The following is a 19,331-nucleotide window of genomic DNA, read 5'->3' on the forward strand; positions in this document are numbered from 1 at the left end:
CTAATCTTTTATATCATTGATTATATATGTATTTATATTTAATTTTATATTTATAATTGGATAACTATAATAATACCCTTAAATATAATTACTATAATATGTTTATAATATGTTTATGTGGGCAACATTCCTAACATTCAGCGTTGCAGCCGAGGTCCTATGCGATCCCAGGCGTCCATGCGGGAGTAGGAACGGACGTCCTCGAAGTCCCACTTATGGACCATAATACACATCTACTAATTGGATGATAATTTTTTGAGGGCCTTGCTTTTCTCTCAACTTACGAGGGGGGAGTGTCATCCGACTGATAGTCACCTAGATTTGGCTATGCAGACGTGCGGTGGGTCCTGCTCGGGGTCCCGGCTTGCACTCCCTTGAGGAGCTAAGTCTTGATTTCTTTGCGCAATCAACTACAATATATATTCGGTTCTCCCCGTCCGATGGTTTGCGCCTTCTTTGGACGCGATAAGAATCTGACTTGTGGGCATCGCATCAAGGGAGAATTGTGAATATACTTGATCGCTCCGAGTCGGAAGTTCCATCCTTCTAGCGCCAAAAAAGTATCGCTCATTTTTGGACAAGTTTAATGGACTTATGTGGATCTTAGCCCTTTGAGTGTGTGGAATCACTCCTTCGTCACTGAAACATGTAAGAAAAAAGAAACAGTTGAACTATTGGTGTGCGAAGGGTTTTCATTTAATGATTCATATTAGTTTGATCGATGACGCTGCTCATTAGTTTGATTGAGAGTAACCTCTCCATATCTAGATAAGCATACAAAGATGGTAATGGAACGTTTACGTATGCATAACCGAAGACGTGGTCAGATACTTTTTCGACCTTCTTCATCTCGAATATGGAGCGAAGACATTCTCTTATCTCATCTTTTACTACGGGAGGACTTTTCTCACACAACTTCACACTTTTCCCTGTATTGACTCCATCAAATTGTTTTGAATAAATTGTATATTCGCCCCCTGATTTATGGCCTCACTGCAAAATGCCCCCTATCTTTTTAAAACTATTTGTTAACCCCCTGCTATATAAAAAAGTAGCAGTTGGGTCCTTCCGTCAAAAAAGTGGCACAATCGACAGTTAAATAATCACATGGAACGCACGTGTTACGCACGTGTTCTGGTAAATAAGGGTAAAATCGTTATTTTGGTAGTCGGATGAGGGAGTGTAATTTATTGTTTGTTTAATTAATTTAAATTAAATAAGTTGAGGTATAAAAGTAAATTAAATAAAGAAAAAAAAACAGTAAGTAAATTAAAAAAAAAAAGAAAAAAAAAACAGTCAAATGTAAAAATCCCAAAATTGCATCGAGTCTTAACAGTAAAACCCTAGAACTCAAAAACCAGTAATGGCAAAAGGTAAATCTCCCGGGAAGTCGTCACCGGCGCGAAGGTTTGTGGCATCTTCTCGGTCGAAGTCGATAGGGAAAGCAAGTGCGAATAAGAAATCGACCGCACCGTCTAAATTTGCCGAGGCCGTGCTGGTTCCAGCGGTGCTCAACGGCATCCACGTCGCCAGACCATGACGCTGGTGTAGATGACGCGGTGGACGGAGGCGGGGAAGGACGCTACGCCGGACAGAAGAGGATCTCATGAAGGACCGAGAGCACGTCGACGACGGATCTGCGGATGTACGTGGCGTGCAGCGTCATTGCGATGTGGATCGTCGCCGTCGAGTTCTCCGCTCCCGAGGTACGGTGCCAATTCCAGGAGGAGATCTGTCGAACCAATGTTGAAACCAATGTTGGATATATATATATATATATATATATATATATATATATATATATATATATATATATATAGATATTGGCAAAGGGGATTCGCCATTGAAGCTCGTTTGGAGCTTTTTTTTTTAGCTAGAGACCAGCTCCGAAGTTTATAAATTAAAATTGGTCTGGAGGTGAAACAGTCCATCCAAACGGGGTTCTGGTTCATCTTCGTGGTTGAGATTCGTACGCTCATATTCGCTTCCAGAGATCGGTATGTAAAATGTTTGCTTGTAGCAAAGATGAAGGAGAGAGAGAGAGAGAGAGGAGATATTATTTGATTCTTTTATTTTTATTTTACTTCATACCTCGTCCAAGGGCATTCTCGTAAACTCGTTTAACTCTGGTACCATGTGACTACCACGTGGCCATTTAACTGACGGAGTGGGCTTATAATACACGGAAGGCATATAAATTTTGTCGATCGTGATATTGAGGTCCAATAACCTCGATTTTATATCATAAGTCATCTTCTGTCAGTGAAGCCATAAATCAGGGGGCAAATATACAATTTATTCAATTGTTTTTTCACTCTAGTAATACATTCATCATTCATCACATAGCCGCAAAAATTACAAAATATTACCATGAGGCTTTCCTTCAATGGGTGTGCAATAGATTTGAGGTAGATCCGAACTCATTTTTTAACATAATATCATTCAACATAACAAGTATTTTATCAAAATAACCAATTCAACAATACAAACATTAACTAAAAAATCAACTTATCATTAACATCAACCCAACATAACCAATTCAACAATATAATTATAAAAATACAGATGAATTTCGGATTAGAACAAAATAAGTCCAATTCAACAAACATTAACATAACCAACCATATAATGAACAAAAAAAAAATCGGATTAAATAACAAATCAAGTCCAAATAAAAAATTAATAATATATATTTAACAAGCATACTAATTTAGATATATTCTGCGGATATATTCATTCTTTTATTAATTCGGACGGAATACTTGCTAATCACAATATATCTAAAAAAATATAAATCCTAGAGATAGAGACGTACGTATTTACCAAAAAAAAAAATTGACATAGATTTCGAGGCTTAGCAGTAATACTAATACGATACCTGGTGACAGTAAAATCAGATATCAAAGAAGTGGAAACAGAAACGCTACCAATAGTCATCACTTGACTTTATTTCCACCAACTTTTATTTCATCATTTCGAAACAGTCATATTAATTCCCTAATTAAGTTTATAATTTTAACTGACAATCAAGTATACAAGTAGTTTCTTGCCCCAAGAAAAAAAACAAAGCAAGCAGGTATTGTAGTGTTGTGAAGAAAAAGTTTATTGAATGCAAAAGATCACCAAGTACAGAGCTCTCACAGGTTTTCTTTTACTTACACTGATCTTATCAAATTTATATATATCTTTCATCTACCTCTAAGATATCTCAATGTAGTAAGCTTTTTAATCATCTCATAGAAGTATTCGATACAAAGAACTTGACTAATTAGTTTGGATTAAGTACAGAAATCACGTCTCATTTCCGTTCATATTTCACTCTCTAATCTCACATGCAAAAGGTATAGTTAATAATTTGGTCTCTCTAAACTCTAATATCGCTTACATATTAAAAACCTCTCACGTGCAAAGAAAGACTGAAAGGTAAAGCTCAAAAATTGGTCTCTATATATTCTCAGTTTCATCTCCGTTTATGACTCTGTGATCATTGCTTGTTCATTACGATACCTATATTTTCTAGTGAATCACTAAGAAAAACTCTAATTTTTTTTTTTCTCAATTTTGGTTTGTATATTAATTCTTCAGAAAATAAAAGCTGAACAATGTCTCGTAATCGGTTTGATCCACACTTCTTCAAGATGATTTGCAACGACACCATTCGGGAGAACATGCTTGTAAGATTACAAATTTACAGAACTTGAATCAGAGACTAATCCATTGCTTGTCAAAAGTTTTAATTTTTTTTTTTTTTTTTTTAAGTATGCTCATTACCATTACTTCATTGGTATTGACATACATAGAAAAGAAATTGTGTTTTTATGTATATCATGATCTTCTTGTAGAGATTCCTTCTATTTCTATCATTATTATTATTATTATTATTATTATTATTATTATTATTATTATTATTATTCACAGTGCATACCAAAGCCGTTTGTGAGGATGTACGGAGAGAGTCTATCAGAAAGAGTACACGTTAAGCTTCCGTGTGGCACCAAATGGGAAATGAAGCTGTGTTATCACCAAGGCAACGTTTGGCTCAAGAACAAGGACTGGTCCAAATTCGCCGAGCATTATTCTATCGTCGAAGGTCACATGTTAACTTTTCGATACAAAGGGAATTCTCAATTCCGTGTCGTCATTTTTGACGCTTCCAACATGGAGATCGATTATCCACCGCTCGATTACTTTGTCAAAGACGAGCCCGTCGAGATCTTCGAAGACTCTGAGACTCGGAGGATAGATGGTCAAAACGATAAAGGAAATCAGACCAAAGGCATGGATTTTAGTTTGTATAATTTTTTTTTTTTTTTGGTCATTAAGAATATAGCCGACTTAAACTTAAACGTTTGACATTGCTAAATAGCCAACGTTTGGTAAATTTTAGGTAAATAGTCACTTTCAGACTTAAATCTTAAGTAAATAGCCACTTTCATATACCAAACGTTGGCTATTTACCTAAGATTTACGTCTGAAAGTGGCTATGCACCTAAGATTTACCAAAACGTTGACTATTTAACAATATCAAACGTTTAAGTTAACTATTTTCCTTTTTTTTTCTTGTGTAATGATTTCGGCACTGATCAAATTTTTTTTTAAGTGGAAATTTTATTTTTTGCAGGGAAATCGAAAACTGCTCGTCGTAAAACAATGGCTCAAGCTATGAACGGAGATGAAAAGATCTCTGCTATTGAGAGAGCTAGAGCCTTTATTTCTGATGGCCATTCCTTCATCGCAATTATCCGACCCAGCTATGTTCATGGCTACAGCTTGGTACGCAAATTTATGTGAAGTAACTGTAAAAATTCGACTACTTTGCATTATTAGATTCTCATACAAATAAAACTAATGGCTTTTCAGAGTTTTGAACCTTCGTTCGCAAGAAAACATCTCAAGAAAAGATTTGGAGAGGCAATCCTAAAACTTCCTAATGAGAGGACGGTTTGGCCTATAAAGTATGCATTTTACAGGAATTCAATTGCCAAGCTCTACTGTGGTTGGAAAAAATTCGCAAGAGAAAATCGGTTGAAAATAGGCGATGTTTGCAAATTTGTTATGCTTCGGACTGAAAATGTCTCTTTTGAAGTCGTAATTTTTCGCAACAACGAAACCGAAAAAAAGTCATCCGAGACTCGTAAGAGAAAAACTTCATCGCGTAATTCTCGTCCGCAAAAGAGAGTCAGAATAAGCCATGAACAAACCACTCCTGAGGCAAAAGGCACGAAAAAAAAAAAAAAAAAAAAAAATCATGGCAACTTTTTCGTTTTCTATCTTATGTACTGATTTACGAGTTCATTGCATCTTGATAATGTTTTTTCTTTAACATTATTGTGTGTGCAGGGAAATTTAAAACATATAATCAGAAGATAACGAAATCGATGAACAAAAACGAAAGAATGACGGCCATTGAGAAATCTGGAGCCTTCACTTCTGATCGCCCATTTTTCAGTGTTGTTATGCATCCTTACTATCTCCGTAGTACCCTCTTGGTACACTTGAAAAATTATACGAAAAAATAACAATTATGTCGAACATATTCTAATATTGTGAAGATTACTACGGTATAATTATAATTTGTTACAGAGTATGTTTTGTTTTTTTTGTCAGAATATCAAAGCTTGGTTCGCAAGAAAGCATCTGAAGTGTGAATCCGGTGTGGGGACCCTAAAGCTTCCCAATAAGAACACGATTTGGCCGGTCAAGTACAATTTCATTACGCTCAACAACGGTAATTTGATCGCCAGATTCTTTCGAGGTTGGAAGGAATTCGCGAGAGAGAATCGATTGAAAATAGGCGACGTTTGCGTGTTCGTTCTGCTTCGATCCAAAAACGTTTCCTTCGAAGTCGTAATTTTCCGCAACGAAAAGAACGTAAAAAATGAAAATAACTCATTGTACATAAAGGAAGGAACGAGCAGCGGATCAAAAGCTCAGAAACAGAATGAATCCTTGGCTGGGATCGAAAAATCGACCGAACCTTCAGGTGAACGACGGAAAAATCCTGTTTTTTTCGCGTCCTTGATTTCATTTTCATGATATTTTTTTTCATATTTGTTTGTAAAGGTGCTAGGAACTATTTTAGCCCTGCGATCAATAATTTCGGGAAAAATTTATTGAGCTTGGCTGAGAGGGCTCGGCTTCTTGAAAGAGCTCGTTTTGAATCTGATAAGCCTTTCTTCAAGCAAGTTATCCAGCCATCACATATCGGTCGTCTTGGTTACATTGTAAGCTTTGTTATTATTATTATTATTAGGCTCTATCTCAAAAACATTGTTAAGTCAATTCAATTTTCTGTTGTGTGATTCTGATACTCCCCAATATTTTTGTACTAATTTGAACATAGACGAAAAACAACATATCGGATGAGATATTTTCTAAATACTCTACATTAACCCCTAATTTCTCTACTATTTATTATAATACCCCAAAAATCTCAGATCCTAACAGATTTTCACTTATTGTTACTATTTTACTCTCTCTCTCTCTCTCTCTCTCTCTCTCTCTCTCTCTCTCTCTCTCTCTCTCTCTCTCTCTCAGCCGATCCCGAGCAATTTGGTTGAGGATCACATCGAGAGTCTAGGCGGGGACGTGATTCTGCGGGTCCCGCATAGGAATGAAACGTGGCAAGCCCATCTCGGGTCAAGGTTTTGGAAGAAAACGATGCGATCGACGACCGAGATCCGTCGTGGCTGGAGAGAGTTCGCTGAGTGCAACGAATTGAATATACGCGACGTTGTGATTCTCGAGCTCTTGAACGGGACTGAGATTTCGTTTCTAGTCTCCATCGTCCGAGCTCCTCAGTCTACGTAAGTGTTATCGATTGTGATGTTTCTCTTATTTGATCATGCTTCGGAGTTTTCTGTTTTGAATGTGGCTCGTTTTCTGATCTCTTTCCGTTGTCTAATGTGATATTGTGGATTGAATGAAGATGGCAAAAAAAAAGCAACGGAAGTTAATATGGTTGTGATGAAATTATATGTCTTATATTAAACGAAGCCTGGTCCTGATTAAACTACGTTGTTATGTACTGATTTCAATTTCTAAACTATGTTATTATGTACTGATTTCAATTTCTAAACTATGTTATTATGACTGCATTTCAATTTCTAAGCACGTGTGAGCATGTTCAGTTATGTTAAAACAAATTCAGAAGTGTTTTAATTTCATGTCTTGACTACTCCAAGGATTTTTTTTTTAAATAACATTTTGGTATATATTAAAAAAAAAAAATTGAATCGCTTGATATCATTACATATCGAACTTGTTTATGAAATCTTTCGCGTACAAAACTTATTACATATTGAATGTAAATAAGTTTAAAATAAGAAAAAGTTATCAAATTATAATCATACCCAAGAAACAAAATTATAAATGAGATCAATTGTTTAAATATGGGAAATTGACGGCACTAATACCAATTTATCCAAATATTGACACATCTAATAACAAATGTGTCACGGAATCAACCAGTTCGTGACTGATTCAATACTAAATGTGTCAATATTTGGATTTTGATTGATTTTTGGTAAGCGACAAACAATTTGCCAATTTTCTTTTGAATATGTTCTTATATGATAAATAAATAAAAGACACCTTTAGAAGACTATGGATTTCATTGGGAAACCTGTAACCATGCTTAATCATATTTTTGCGGATTAAATTAATTACGCGTAGGACTTTTATTGCGTGAAAAATGAACATCATAAGAAATTTTGTAAAAATTTTGACAGCTTCGGAATTGTCACAAAATCTTCAGGGAATATGGGTTATGTTTGAAGGATTTGTGGGAAATATTACAAAAATAGAAACATTATTTCCAAAATAGCAGCTAGTGTCAATTTGTATAAGATAGCATTTTTTCGAACCCAAAATAATTATTTTCCTTATAAATGAAATCGTAAACAGTAATTAAAGTTAAATAGACTTTAAAACAATAAACAAAATTAAAAAAAAAAAAGTGTACACTTCAAAAAAAAATTAATGTTTATCACTTAAAAACGTTATTTCTAGAGTAAAATTTTAAACACGTTATTTTTGTGATAACAAAGATATAACTGACTACTAAAAACAATTACAAGAAAGGAAACATTATGCATAGACACACGCGTGCGCGCATACATACACACACAAAAAATAAAAAAATAAAATGCCGGTTGGGTATCTAGCCCAAATTGATCACCTCTTTTAAAATTTTAGCCCAACTATTACTTAAATTAGGTAACTAGCCCAATCCACTACCAAACAATATTATATTCCTATCTTACCTCTCATCAAATACACACCAAAATTTTCGGATCCGACTCCAAATCCTTCAATCCTCCGATATTGCCTCCGAACTCTCCGTCGATTTCGAATCCCTCAATCCTTCGATATTGCGTCCGATCTCCTTTTCCGCCACCAATTTTCTGATTTTGCCACTTCAGAAGCCGACGAAGCGTCTCCGTTCTCAGACTTGGAAAAAATGGTAAGTATATATTATTTTCAATTCAATTAACTCATAGAACACCATAATCGAAACCCTCCCCCGCATCTCCGATCAATTCTCTGTTAGATTAACTATCAAATATGCTTTTTCGAATGGTAAATAACATTTACTATCGGACCATCCGATAGTAAATATTATTTACCATTCGAAAAAATAAATAATTGTCTCCGATTTGACGAGCGATTCCATGATTAAAATCTGATGATGAATAACTAGAAAAAATTTGGAATTAACAACCAAACAAGAACGAAATTGTAAGAAACTAAAGAACCTAAACACCTACACTAGACAAACATAAACTAAGAAGGATTAAATGACTAACCTAAACGAACAGATAATATAAGAACAATAGAAGAACATCTACGAAATCGATGATCCTACTATTCCAAATGAGTTGTCGAATATCTTGGTTGCAAATCGCAGGATAATTTTAATGGTAAATAATATTTACAGTCGGACCATCCGATAGTAAATATTATTTACCATTCGAAAAAACAAAATACATGTCTCCGATTTGACGAACGATTTCATGATTCAAATCCGATGATGAATAACTGGAAAAAAAATCTAGAATTAACAAACAAATAAGAACGAAGTTTTATGAAACCAAGGGCAATTTTGGAAGTATGAGAAATATGAGCTATTTCCCTAAATAAATAGATAGTTGGGCTATAATTTAAAAGTCCCATCTATAAGTAGGCTAGTTGTTTATAAATCTCTAAAAAAAAAAGGTTTACTCTTATGAATATTCCTTTATACTCCCTTATTAGCACACGTAATTAAAATGGACTAACGTATTACAATACATATGATTGGGGGAAACGTGTTACACAAATTTTTCACTCTATGAATTTTTCATGTATACCGCTTACTTATGAACTACCGATCGGTAAGGAAAAGTGATGCACAATTTTTTTAGTATACGAATTTTTCCTTTATACCGTTCTGGAAAAGGCTAAGATCAACTCCACATGTCACATCAAACACTATCTCATCTTCAACCAAACTCTATTTTTTATACCAAATCGAAATATTAATTTTATATTCAACTTTCTCTTATTTATTTCCATACCCTTATATTTATTTATTATTTTCCAATTATACCGCTTATTCATTATTTAATAATAAAATATTACTCCATAAAATAATTCAAAATACAAATGAACACAAACTAAACTTAATATTTATTAAAACAAAAATACAATAAAAAACAAATAACATAAAATAAAATAAAAAAGTACAATTACACATCCGAATTAGAATATCCCCCCACAAATGATCGATCAATGCATTGCGAAGCGCGATATGTGCATCTCTGTCTCTTATTTTTCTGTAGCGAGTGAAAAACTCTTGAAATCGTGTATCATCATTCTCCTCTAATTTAACCCCCAATGGGGGCGTTTCTATGTTAACTTCAATGAGCACGCTAAGATCACGTTCATCCTCTATTATCATGTTATGCACGTAGTCATTATATCTTATAAGATATCTTTTCTCCAAAATCTTGATGGTCCCGCCACAATTGCAAACCGTTCTTGGAGAACTCCAAATGCACGTTCTACGTCTTTTATACAGGATTCTTGCCTCATTGCAAAATACTGTTTTATTTCGGCCACGTGGTTCTCGAATAGTTTGAACAATAGTAGACCATTTTGGATATATATTATCAGCCAAATAATAACCCATATTATACTCATTTCCCTTAATGACACAATGAGCGGGAGGAGCAATACCTTGAGTGAGATTGGAAAATAGGTGAGAATACTCTAACACGTTGATGTCATTGTTGCTTCCCGGCATGCCAAAATAGGCGTGTCATATCCAAAGATCATAATCAGCCACAGCTTCTAGAATAATTGTAGGTTTTCCGCTACGACCCGTATATTGTCTGGTCCACGCGGTAGGGCAATTTTTCCATTTCCAATGCATACAATCCAAACTGCCGAACATTCCTGGAAAGCCACGTTGTTGACCTATATGGAGAAGTCTAGCAACGTCATTAGGAGTTTGTGATCTTAAATATTGCTTAGAAAATACCTCCACCATTGCTCAGCAAAACCTCTTCAGGCTTTCAATTGTCGTCGACTCTGCTATTTTGCAGTACTCGTCTGTGGCATCTGCTGGAAGACCGTAGGCCAGCATCCGAAATACAGCAGTTATTTTTTGAAGTGGTGACAACCCAAGTATGCCAGCGCGATCCACCTGTTGTACAAAATAGTTGTCGTGACTTTTAACGGCATCCACTATTCGTAGGAATAAAGAGCGAGACATTTGATACCTCCGACAGAACATGGTCTCATTGTACAACAGGGCCTCTGAGAAGTAATCGTTGAACAGTCTTCGGTCTGCACTCTGTCGATCCCGATTGGTGAAAGCATGCCCTGGAATCGAGCCTCCTACGTTGCGCTCGGTGATTTGGTCGGCGACATGTTGATTAAGAATTTGCATGATCGTGAGATTATTTTGGATAATTTGATGACATATAGCATCCTCTTGCTCATCAATTTGAGCCATTTGAAGTAGAATATCGTCATCAGAGGAAGAAGATGAAGAAGAAGAATTAAAATTCATTTTGAGAGATGAGTGATGAGAGATTAAGTGTGTTGAGAGAATGTGAATTAAAATTCATTTGAACTTAGACTATTTATAGGGTATTGAGTGTTAGAGCCGGTTCGGGAAGCGGAGAACCTTGATGAGTGATGGCATTGAGTGGTCACATCACGTCAGACCCGAGTCAGGAAGCGTGAGAATCTTGTAAGAGTGATGGCATTGAGTGGTCACATCACGTCAGACCCGGTTCGGGAAGCGTGAGAATCTTGTAAGAGTGATGACATTGAGTGGTCGCATCACGTCAGACCCGGATCCAAAAGCGTGAGAATCTTGTAAGAGTGATGGCATTGAGTGGTCACATCACGTCAGACCCGGATCCAGAAGCGTGAGAATCTTGTAAGAGTGATGGCATTGGGTGGTCACATCACGTCAGACCCGGATCCAGAAGCGTGAAAATCTTGTAAGAGTGATGGAATTGAGTGGTCACATCACGTTAGACCCGGTTCGGGAAGCGTGAGAGCCTTGATGAGTGATGGCATTGAGTGGTCACATCACGTAAGATCCGGGTCGGGAAGCGTGAGAGCCTTGATGAGTGATGGCATTGAGTGGTCACATCACGTCATACCCGTATCGAGAAGCCTGAGAATCTTGTAAGAGTGATGACATTGAGTGGTCACATCACGTCAGACCCGAGTCGAGAAGTGTGAGAATCTTGTAAGAGTGATGGCATTGAGTGGTCATATCACGTCAGACCCGGGTCGAGAAGCGTGAGAATCTGTATGAGTGAGAAAATTTTCTATAAATAGTATCTTCCATAAGTTGTGCTTTCATTCAAAAAAATTCTGCGTAAGATACATTACAAGAAAATGACTAACCGAGCTTCTGGATACTCTCATGAAGAAGACCGGCTTCTTTGTCAGTTTACATGGAGATTTCTCAAGACCCTATCATTGGTATATGCCAATCATCTTATAGTTTTTGGAGTCGTGTTGAAGATAACTACAACAATGCAAAAAAATCAACTTCGGAGATGGGTTCAAAGCGATCAATCCAGTCCCGAATCCAATTAATTGAGAAAGCTACAAGGAAAATGCATGCATGCATTCGGCAAATTGAGAATAGACAACCGAGCGGTGCTTCAGTTGAAGATATTGTGAGTATTTTAGTTATTTTTATCTTCTTTTTTAATTTTACGTAATTGTAATTGGTTATATCGACTTGCAGATGGATCAAGCTAAAGTGTTGCTTGCAGATGATAAATTTTTTTTTACAAAGGTTGGAAGTTTGATCATGTGTGGAACATCATTAAAAATTTTGAAAAATTTCAAGATGGGGCCTCAAGTGCCAGACAAACATCTCGAGGTTCGTGTTCTTTTTCGGAGTCCGAACAACAAACTCCTGAGTCCGTTAGACAACCATCTCATTCTGAGCGACCAATTGAAGTGAAAAAATCCAAACTAAAAATGAAAACGGATGACAAAGTAGCATCCTCCATCAGCTAATGAAATAAACTACTTCTTGAACATGATACACAATTTTTCTATTATATGTATTATTCACTTATCTCGTTCACTTAAAATGAATTGTGGATAAACGTATTATACACAGTATATATATATATATATATATATATATATATATATATACACATACATATATAGTTGTTGTTTATACCGTTCAGGGACGGAGACAAGGTGGTATTAAACCTCGGGTTAAGCCCCTTCGGATATCAAAGTTCTTCAATAACTAATTAGATCACTTTAAACATGTGATTTTGGATCTAGCCTACGTTTGACAATTTGTAAGGATATAGCCAAATGGCTTATGTGGCAATAATTAAGGTCTGATTTGCCCTTATTTATTAATAAATTTGTCACTTTCTCTCTCCTATTTTTTTCAAATAATTTTTTTTGCATCAAAACTTCAAAAATTCGTATCTTTCTCATACGAACTCAAAATTGAGTGATTTCAGATCCTACAAATTCGTGGCGTCGAGATCTTCAAAAATAGACCTATTGTATGTTTAATGCATCATATTTATGTTTCCATTTATTTTTTTGATAATTTGAAAAAATTTCAGTTATTTCCATATTTAAGGTAGTAACGTGATTTTTCTAAATCTATGGTATTAAACATGATTTTTCATCAAACACAATGGATCTATTTTTAATGATCTCGGCGTCACGAATCCATATGAATTGGAATCACTCAATTTCGAGTTCATATGAGATAGATACGGTTTTTTGAAGTTTTTATGTAAAAAAAAAATGTAGGAAAAAAGTAGGAGAGATAAAATGACGAATTTGTTAATAAATAAGGGCAAATCAGACCTTAATTATTTACACATAAACATGTTGGCTATTTCCCTAAAAATTGTGAAACGTAGGCTAAAAACAAATTTCATAATTTCATTTTGGTTATTTTGCTACACTGCCATTTATATTATTTAAAGAGGAAATATCGGCATAAATACTCAATGTTTTCGGAAACATACACTTAAATGTTTATTCTATTTTTTTCGCGGTAAAAATACCTAATGTTAGGTTTCAGTTCCACCGTTAAATAAATCCGTTAAATCTAACGGAAATCCACATTAAAGCCTCAAATTAAACATGGTTTAATGTTTTTTTTTTCATAAAATTAACTAAAAATTAATATAACATTTTAATAATAATTTTTCTAATTATAAACGACTTCTATATTATAATTAGATATTAATATTATTATTAAAACGATTTTATATTTATTTATTTATATTAATCAAGTATGAAAATATTCTTTATTGAAAAATGTTTAATTGATTTTTAATATAAATTTTTTTAGTAATATTATTTATTGCTTGATTATAATATCAAAGTTATTTTTAGTTAATTATTTTGTTATAAATTTTCGATAAAAAGATCAAAAATGATTCTACATTCTGTATAATACACATTAATTCAAATTTTTGAATGGTTAATACCATTTATTTAACAAATTTGATGGATTACGAATAGTTATTTGTGTTGTTATAAATTTTAATAAAAAAATATTTTCAGACATGATTAATATAAATAAATGAATATGAAATCGTTTTAATAGTACTATTAATGTCTAATTATAACATAAAATTCGTTTATAATTAAAAAAATATTATTAAAAATGATATTATCAATTTTAAGTTAATTGTATTATAAAAACGTTAAATCATGTTAAATTTGAGGTTTTCATGTGAATTTCCGTTAGATTTAACAGATTTATTTAACTGTGGAATTGAAATTTAATATTAAGTAATTTTGCCGCGAAAAAAAAAAATTAAGTATTTAAGTATATGTTTCCGAAAATATTGGGCATTTATGCCGACATTTCCTCTTATTTAAATATCTTTTTTACACTTCAAATATATTGAAGGCAAACCCGGATATTTCAATCCCTATGTTAACATATAAAGTATAAACTTCAAACACATGGTCCGAATTTACCGTACATATCAGCATGAATTATTCTATAACACTGTCCCTTAGTACAAGTGATTAAAATGAACTATAGATAAACACATTATACAATATATATATATACATATATACATATATATATATATATATATATATATATATAATTGGAAGGAAAAGTGATAGCACAAATTTTCTACATTATGAAGTAATTTTTTTTATTATTATTATTGTTTACTTAATACACGTAGTTATCATTTTTAAGTTTTAACCTTAAGACTTCTATAAATAATATTTCAATTGTTCTTAGCTCCGCCGCTAGTACGTACGTACATACTACATGAACCATAGTTAAACGTAATAAAATCACAAACAACAATACATATTATAATACAACAGTGATACACACAACAACGTGATTAATTCATAATCTCATTCATCTTTGCCCCAAGACCTGGGACGAACCCCGAGAGCCGCGAAAACGAGCCTCTCCAAGGCCGAAAAGAACATAACCTTGTCGAGCAACGGATTCCAAACCCCGCTGACGACGCAGTAGTCGCTTGCGTGGGGCCTACGGTGGTGTCCCGCGTGGCGCTCCGGCGACAAGAGGACCCCTACCCTCTGCAGCCCCGCCACAGGCCACGGGACCTCGCCGCGGGCCCCACCGTGGGCCCACTTGTGGCACTGCAAGCTCAGAACCCCGAAAATCCCCGAGGCTCCGAGGAAAGCCAGGGCGACGGGGCCGCGGGCCCCGCGGCAGAACAGGAGGGCCAGGGCGGGGATCGCTACGGCGACGGTGCGCGCGGGGACGCGGACGAGGTCGGAGAACGGGAGCCGCGTGATCTCCCGGGGCCGATCGTGGTGGCTCAGGAAGATTCTCGTGGCGGGGCTCGTGGCGGGGTCGCCGTAGTTGTCCACGTACCAGTGGTAGATCCCCGAGGCCAGGTCGGCGGCCAAGTACCCCGCCAGGCCCGCCAGCGTGGGCCCCGCCCAGTCCCCGGACCTGGCGGCGCTTAGCGCCGACCGGCCCAGAGCGGTTAGGATCGCGATGAACGCGGCCGCGGCCCACGCGAACGTCGAGACCCGCGGATTGATCAACGGTTCGGTTTTTAGGGCAATAACTTGATTATGAGTGAGCTGGGAATTTGACGATGATGCTTTGCTTTTTGTGAGAATAATGGACATTATTATTATTATTATTATTATTTTTGGCTTTGAGATGAGATGTTTGTATTGTATGTAGTTTGGGAGTAGTTTAGTAAGAGTGTAGAGGCTATATATAGAGAGATAGAGAACATTGGATATTTGAGAACACACCATGTATTCAATGTTCATTAATAATTAATTAGCTAGCATCAATGTTTGATTGCTGTTTTATAATTATTATTAGAATTTTTTGTTCAAATAGTCTCTGATCTTTTATGGTAGTGGCATATTAGTCCCTAAACTCTTTTTTTAAAGCATTTTGATCTTTAACCTATTAATTTTGTAACATTTTGGTCCTCTTTCGAAAAAATACATTTTATTTTATGAAATTATGTACCTTATAAACTTAAAACATGTATTATATACTAGTATAAATTGTTGATTTTACAAAATAAATTTGTTAAATCATATTTTGATCCTAAAGCACTAAAAGAATTACACAATATTAGATCTTTAAAGCATTATATATGCTAATTTATTACACTTTTTAAAATTATTAATAAGTTATTTTAGTTTGTAAATAAGTTTTAAATTGATTAGGCGTTGAATTTTATAAAAAGATTATCATTTTTTTAAAAGGATCAAAATGTTACAAAATCAATAGGTTAAGGACCAAAATACTTTAAAAAAAATTTAAGGATCAAAACGTCACTATCATAAAAGGTTGGAGACTATTTGCGCCAAAAATTATTATTATTATTATTATTATTATTATTATTATTATTATTATTTTGGAAAACGCAGAAAAAAAAATACCTAGCTTTGTTTGAGTTTTTTTTTTTATTTAACAATAGAACTTTTTAAAATCTATATTTAGTATGAAATTATCGAAATTAAAGTTGTCTATTGAAAAATTGAATTTTTAATCATACAGTTTCATGTCGTTTGTCTACATTAATAAGGTGGATACTTAATGAAAAAAAAAAGCATTAGTTAACGATCTACTTTTTATAATGATAAGTGTCTATGTCTTTTCATATATTTTTCATATTAATTATACCCTATATGTACATATAATTTAACACTAAAAAATAGAATTTATTTAGCAACAAACTTGTTATAAAGTATTAAAATCTACCGTTTAAAAAGATGTATATTATCTATAAAAAAAAAATAAGACAACAACAAATCTATAAAAGGTTACCGTTAAAATTTAGGAAATCAAATAGGTGGCTTAGTTTATTTATTTATTTATCTTTCTTTAATTTTAATTAATAGTTAATAAGGATAACTATATGTCAAATTTACAACCACACATAAAAGTTTTCTAGAAACATATCACCTATTGGTGTGCTTCGAATATATATTTAGGGCTTGTGGAATTGTGGGTAAAAGTAAATTCTTTAGCTAAGGGTAATTGGGTTCTGACTTCTTTTTTTTTTTTACTCATTTTCTTCCCAAAATCGAAATTTTGCTAAAGTGAACTACGAACAACCGATTGATTTTAATTGAAAAGCTAAATATGAAATCTTCTGAGAAAAACTCCCAGTTGATTAATTCCCTTTGTATCGAAATCTAGGTCCTATATCATGGAAAATGATGGGTACGTATCAAACTAACACTATACAGTCAAACTTGAATTGAATGGATGTATTTTAAGGATATTGTGATGCATAACTTTTCAATTTCAAGCAACTATAATTTTAGGCAAAGACGACGACATGGTTTCATTTCATCATATGAGTTTATGTGGTCAATAAAAGGCCAAATATGCGCATCTTCACTTTGCATTTGTAGTATGAAATTTAGTAATAGAAGGTTTTGAACATATATATCAAAAGTGCAATAACGTGGCACTCATATACATCTCTAATTAATTAGCTATCAATCTTGTCAATTTATCCATCATCAACGATTTAATTTAGCAATACGTCCCTTCAAACACAAACACGAAAAGTTGTGAGTCAAATTTTCTGACTTTTAGTAATAGTTTGCCTCAATTCTCTCTCTAGAACAATGTCGCACATGTGCAACCATATTCAAAACTATCATTATATAATAATAATAATAATAATAATAATAATAATAACTAGAGACAAACCATTAGAAAATGGCATAATACCTAGTGCTAATAGTACAAACATCAAACATTAGAATTAGGTGAATACACCGACAACCGGAAGATAGATCACACAGGACTTCGAGCAATTAAATGGCTCTTTCATAATACCTTTCGAAGTTTGTGGATGAACCAACTCGAAAACCACCAACGATGAAAAATGACGTTCTAATGTTTGTACCGCCAAATACTGACATCCAACTCGAACTAAAAATCCGCAAGATGAATAAATCAACTTTGAGACACAAAAATTACTCTAGATTAGTGGACATCTAAACTCCAAGCACCCTAACAAAACTAAGCTAAATAAAAAAAAAAACAAAAAACAAAAAAAAAACAAAAAAGCAAAAAAAAAACAAAAAAAAACAAATAAAAAAAAATCAGAAATTCTAATTTAACTAACACCACCCAAAGAAACCTCCATCTACAAATTTCAGGCCCATGTATTGTATTCTTGGATGCCATCATCTAAAAGTTTCAGATTTGATATCCGGTGCAAGAGAGTGAAATTTCCCTCTTATTCAACTCTTTAGTAAATTAGACATTGATCGACTCATGGCAATTCCACTAAGCATCAACGTTGAAGAAGATAGACAAATATGGCACCACACAATCGATGGAAATTATCAAGTGAAATCTGGACACTTTTTGACAAGTAAAAATAGCCAGAGTTTGTATTTTTACTTGTCAAAAAGTGTCCAGATTTCACTTGATAATATGATTCATAACCTGGTAAAAATTTCCAAACATATATCAAATGAAACATATGCTCAGACTATTAACATATACTTACTGAAAATTCTTCTTATGCACTTATAAATATATATTTTTATAGAAGTCACTTTTTTTAATGTGTCCGCTATGTCTGGGATAGATTTATATGCATAACTTTTTTTTTTTTTTTTACAGTTTATGAATTCTGGAAATTTTGTTTTCACTGATCTCCTTGCATCCATGTCTTTCAATTTGCTTAACGTCATAAGGAATATAACATTTTATATGGGATGATAGTTTAAGAGAAAAAATTATAAAAATTTCTTAAATCCATTACTTTGATCTTGAAAAATTAATTGAAATAGGATTAATTACCCTTTGTTTGCAAAATCTGACTCCCGGTACGACATCAATAGCGTTATTTTGATCTTTTTTTTTTTTTTTTTCAAACAAGTAAGAAATGACTTACTTCCTCTTAAAAAAATAAAGTAAGAAATGACAATCCGTCTTTTTTTATCTGTATTGGTAAAATCAACTTGTCAAATTATAGCTTATGATTTCTCCTCCAAAGTAAAGGGTTGTATATCTATCATGATATACCCGGCCAGTGGAGGGTTATTCTCCGTAGTTATCTAAATGATTATTTAAAAAAATAAAATAAGTATGACTATTTATTTAGTAGTTTTTTTTTTTAATAGAAGCTATTTATTTAGTATTGACAATTTGTCATCGAATTGTTTTATGAGATTTTGTCATCATACTTTTAGACCATATTAAGGGAAAAAAAAATTACCAAATAATTATTTTTTTGGAATAATCCCTTGCTAAATATATGTAAAAAACAAAAAAACAAAAATTAAATACATGTCTACCTCAACATATATAA

At 33.9% G+C, this 19,331-nt stretch overlaps 3 protein-coding genes across 3 annotated transcripts; 1 reads left to right on the forward strand and 2 right to left on the reverse strand.

Moving 5' to 3' along the window:
- Positions 1 to 3,065: 3,065 nt before the first annotated feature.
- LOC149394783 (B3 domain-containing transcription factor VRN1-like) lies at positions 3,066 to 7,009 on the forward strand. Its single transcript, XM_089615345.1, has 9 exons — positions 3,066 to 3,143; positions 3,586 to 3,674; positions 3,919 to 4,276; positions 4,622 to 4,773; positions 4,861 to 5,218; positions 5,341 to 5,489; positions 5,608 to 5,983; positions 6,064 to 6,224; positions 6,538 to 7,009. Exons 2-9 carry the CDS (start codon positions 3,603 to 3,605, stop codon positions 6,808 to 6,810), a joined length of 1,899 nt encoding a protein of 632 aa, XP_089471471.1. The 5' UTR covers positions 3,066 to 3,143; positions 3,586 to 3,602; the 3' UTR covers positions 6,811 to 7,009.
- Positions 7,010 to 10,355: 3,346 nt separating this feature from the next.
- On the reverse strand, positions 10,356 to 10,933 carry LOC149394784 (uncharacterized). The gene is made up of 2 exons (XM_089615346.1): positions 10,545 to 10,933; positions 10,356 to 10,458 (listed from the first exon to the last, which is right to left on the reverse strand). Exons 1-2 carry the CDS (start codon positions 10,931 to 10,933, stop codon positions 10,356 to 10,358), a joined length of 492 nt encoding a protein of 163 aa, XP_089471472.1.
- Positions 10,934 to 14,898: 3,965 nt separating this feature from the next.
- On the reverse strand, positions 14,899 to 15,651 carry LOC149394785 (fatty acid desaturase 4-like 2, chloroplastic). The gene has a single exon (XM_089615348.1). The coding sequence runs from the start codon at positions 15,649 to 15,651 to the stop codon at positions 14,899 to 14,901; it is 753 nt and encodes a 250-aa protein (XP_089471474.1).
- Positions 15,652 to 19,331: the final 3,680 nt, after the last annotated feature.

The sequence above is a fragment of the Urtica dioica genome, chromosome 5 (genome assembly GCF_054948205.1).
Source record: "Urtica dioica subsp. dioica isolate 48M chromosome 5, U.dioica_male_clone48M_v1_H2, whole genome shotgun sequence".
In the NCBI taxonomy this organism is placed as follows: Eukaryota; Viridiplantae; Streptophyta; class Magnoliopsida; order Rosales; family Urticaceae; genus Urtica; species Urtica dioica.

Excerpts from the sequence above, each read along its gene's own strand:
- LOC149394783 (XM_089615345.1), top strand. The coding sequence starts at position 3,603 with ATGTCTCGTAATCGGTTTGATCCACACTTCTTCAAGATGATTTGCAAC. Across the intron at positions 4,774-4,860 it reads ATGTTCATGGCTACAGCTTG|AGTTTTGAACCTTCGTTCGC; the intron begins GTACGCAAATTT and ends ATGGCTTTTCAG. Across the intron at positions 5,984-6,063 it reads AAAATCGACCGAACCTTCAG|GTGCTAGGAACTATTTTAGC; the intron begins GTGAACGACGGA and ends TTGTTTGTAAAG.
- LOC149394784 (XM_089615346.1), bottom strand. The coding sequence starts at position 10,933 with ATGCAAATTCTTAATCAACATGTCGCCGACCAAATCACCGAGCGCAAC. Across the intron at positions 10,459-10,544 it reads ACAATTGAAAGCCTGAAGAG|GTCAACAACGTGGCTTTCCA; the intron begins GTTTTGCTGAGC and ends TTCTCCATATAG.
- LOC149394785 (XM_089615348.1), bottom strand. The coding sequence starts at position 15,651 with ATGTCCATTATTCTCACAAAAAGCAAAGCATCATCGTCAAATTCCCAG.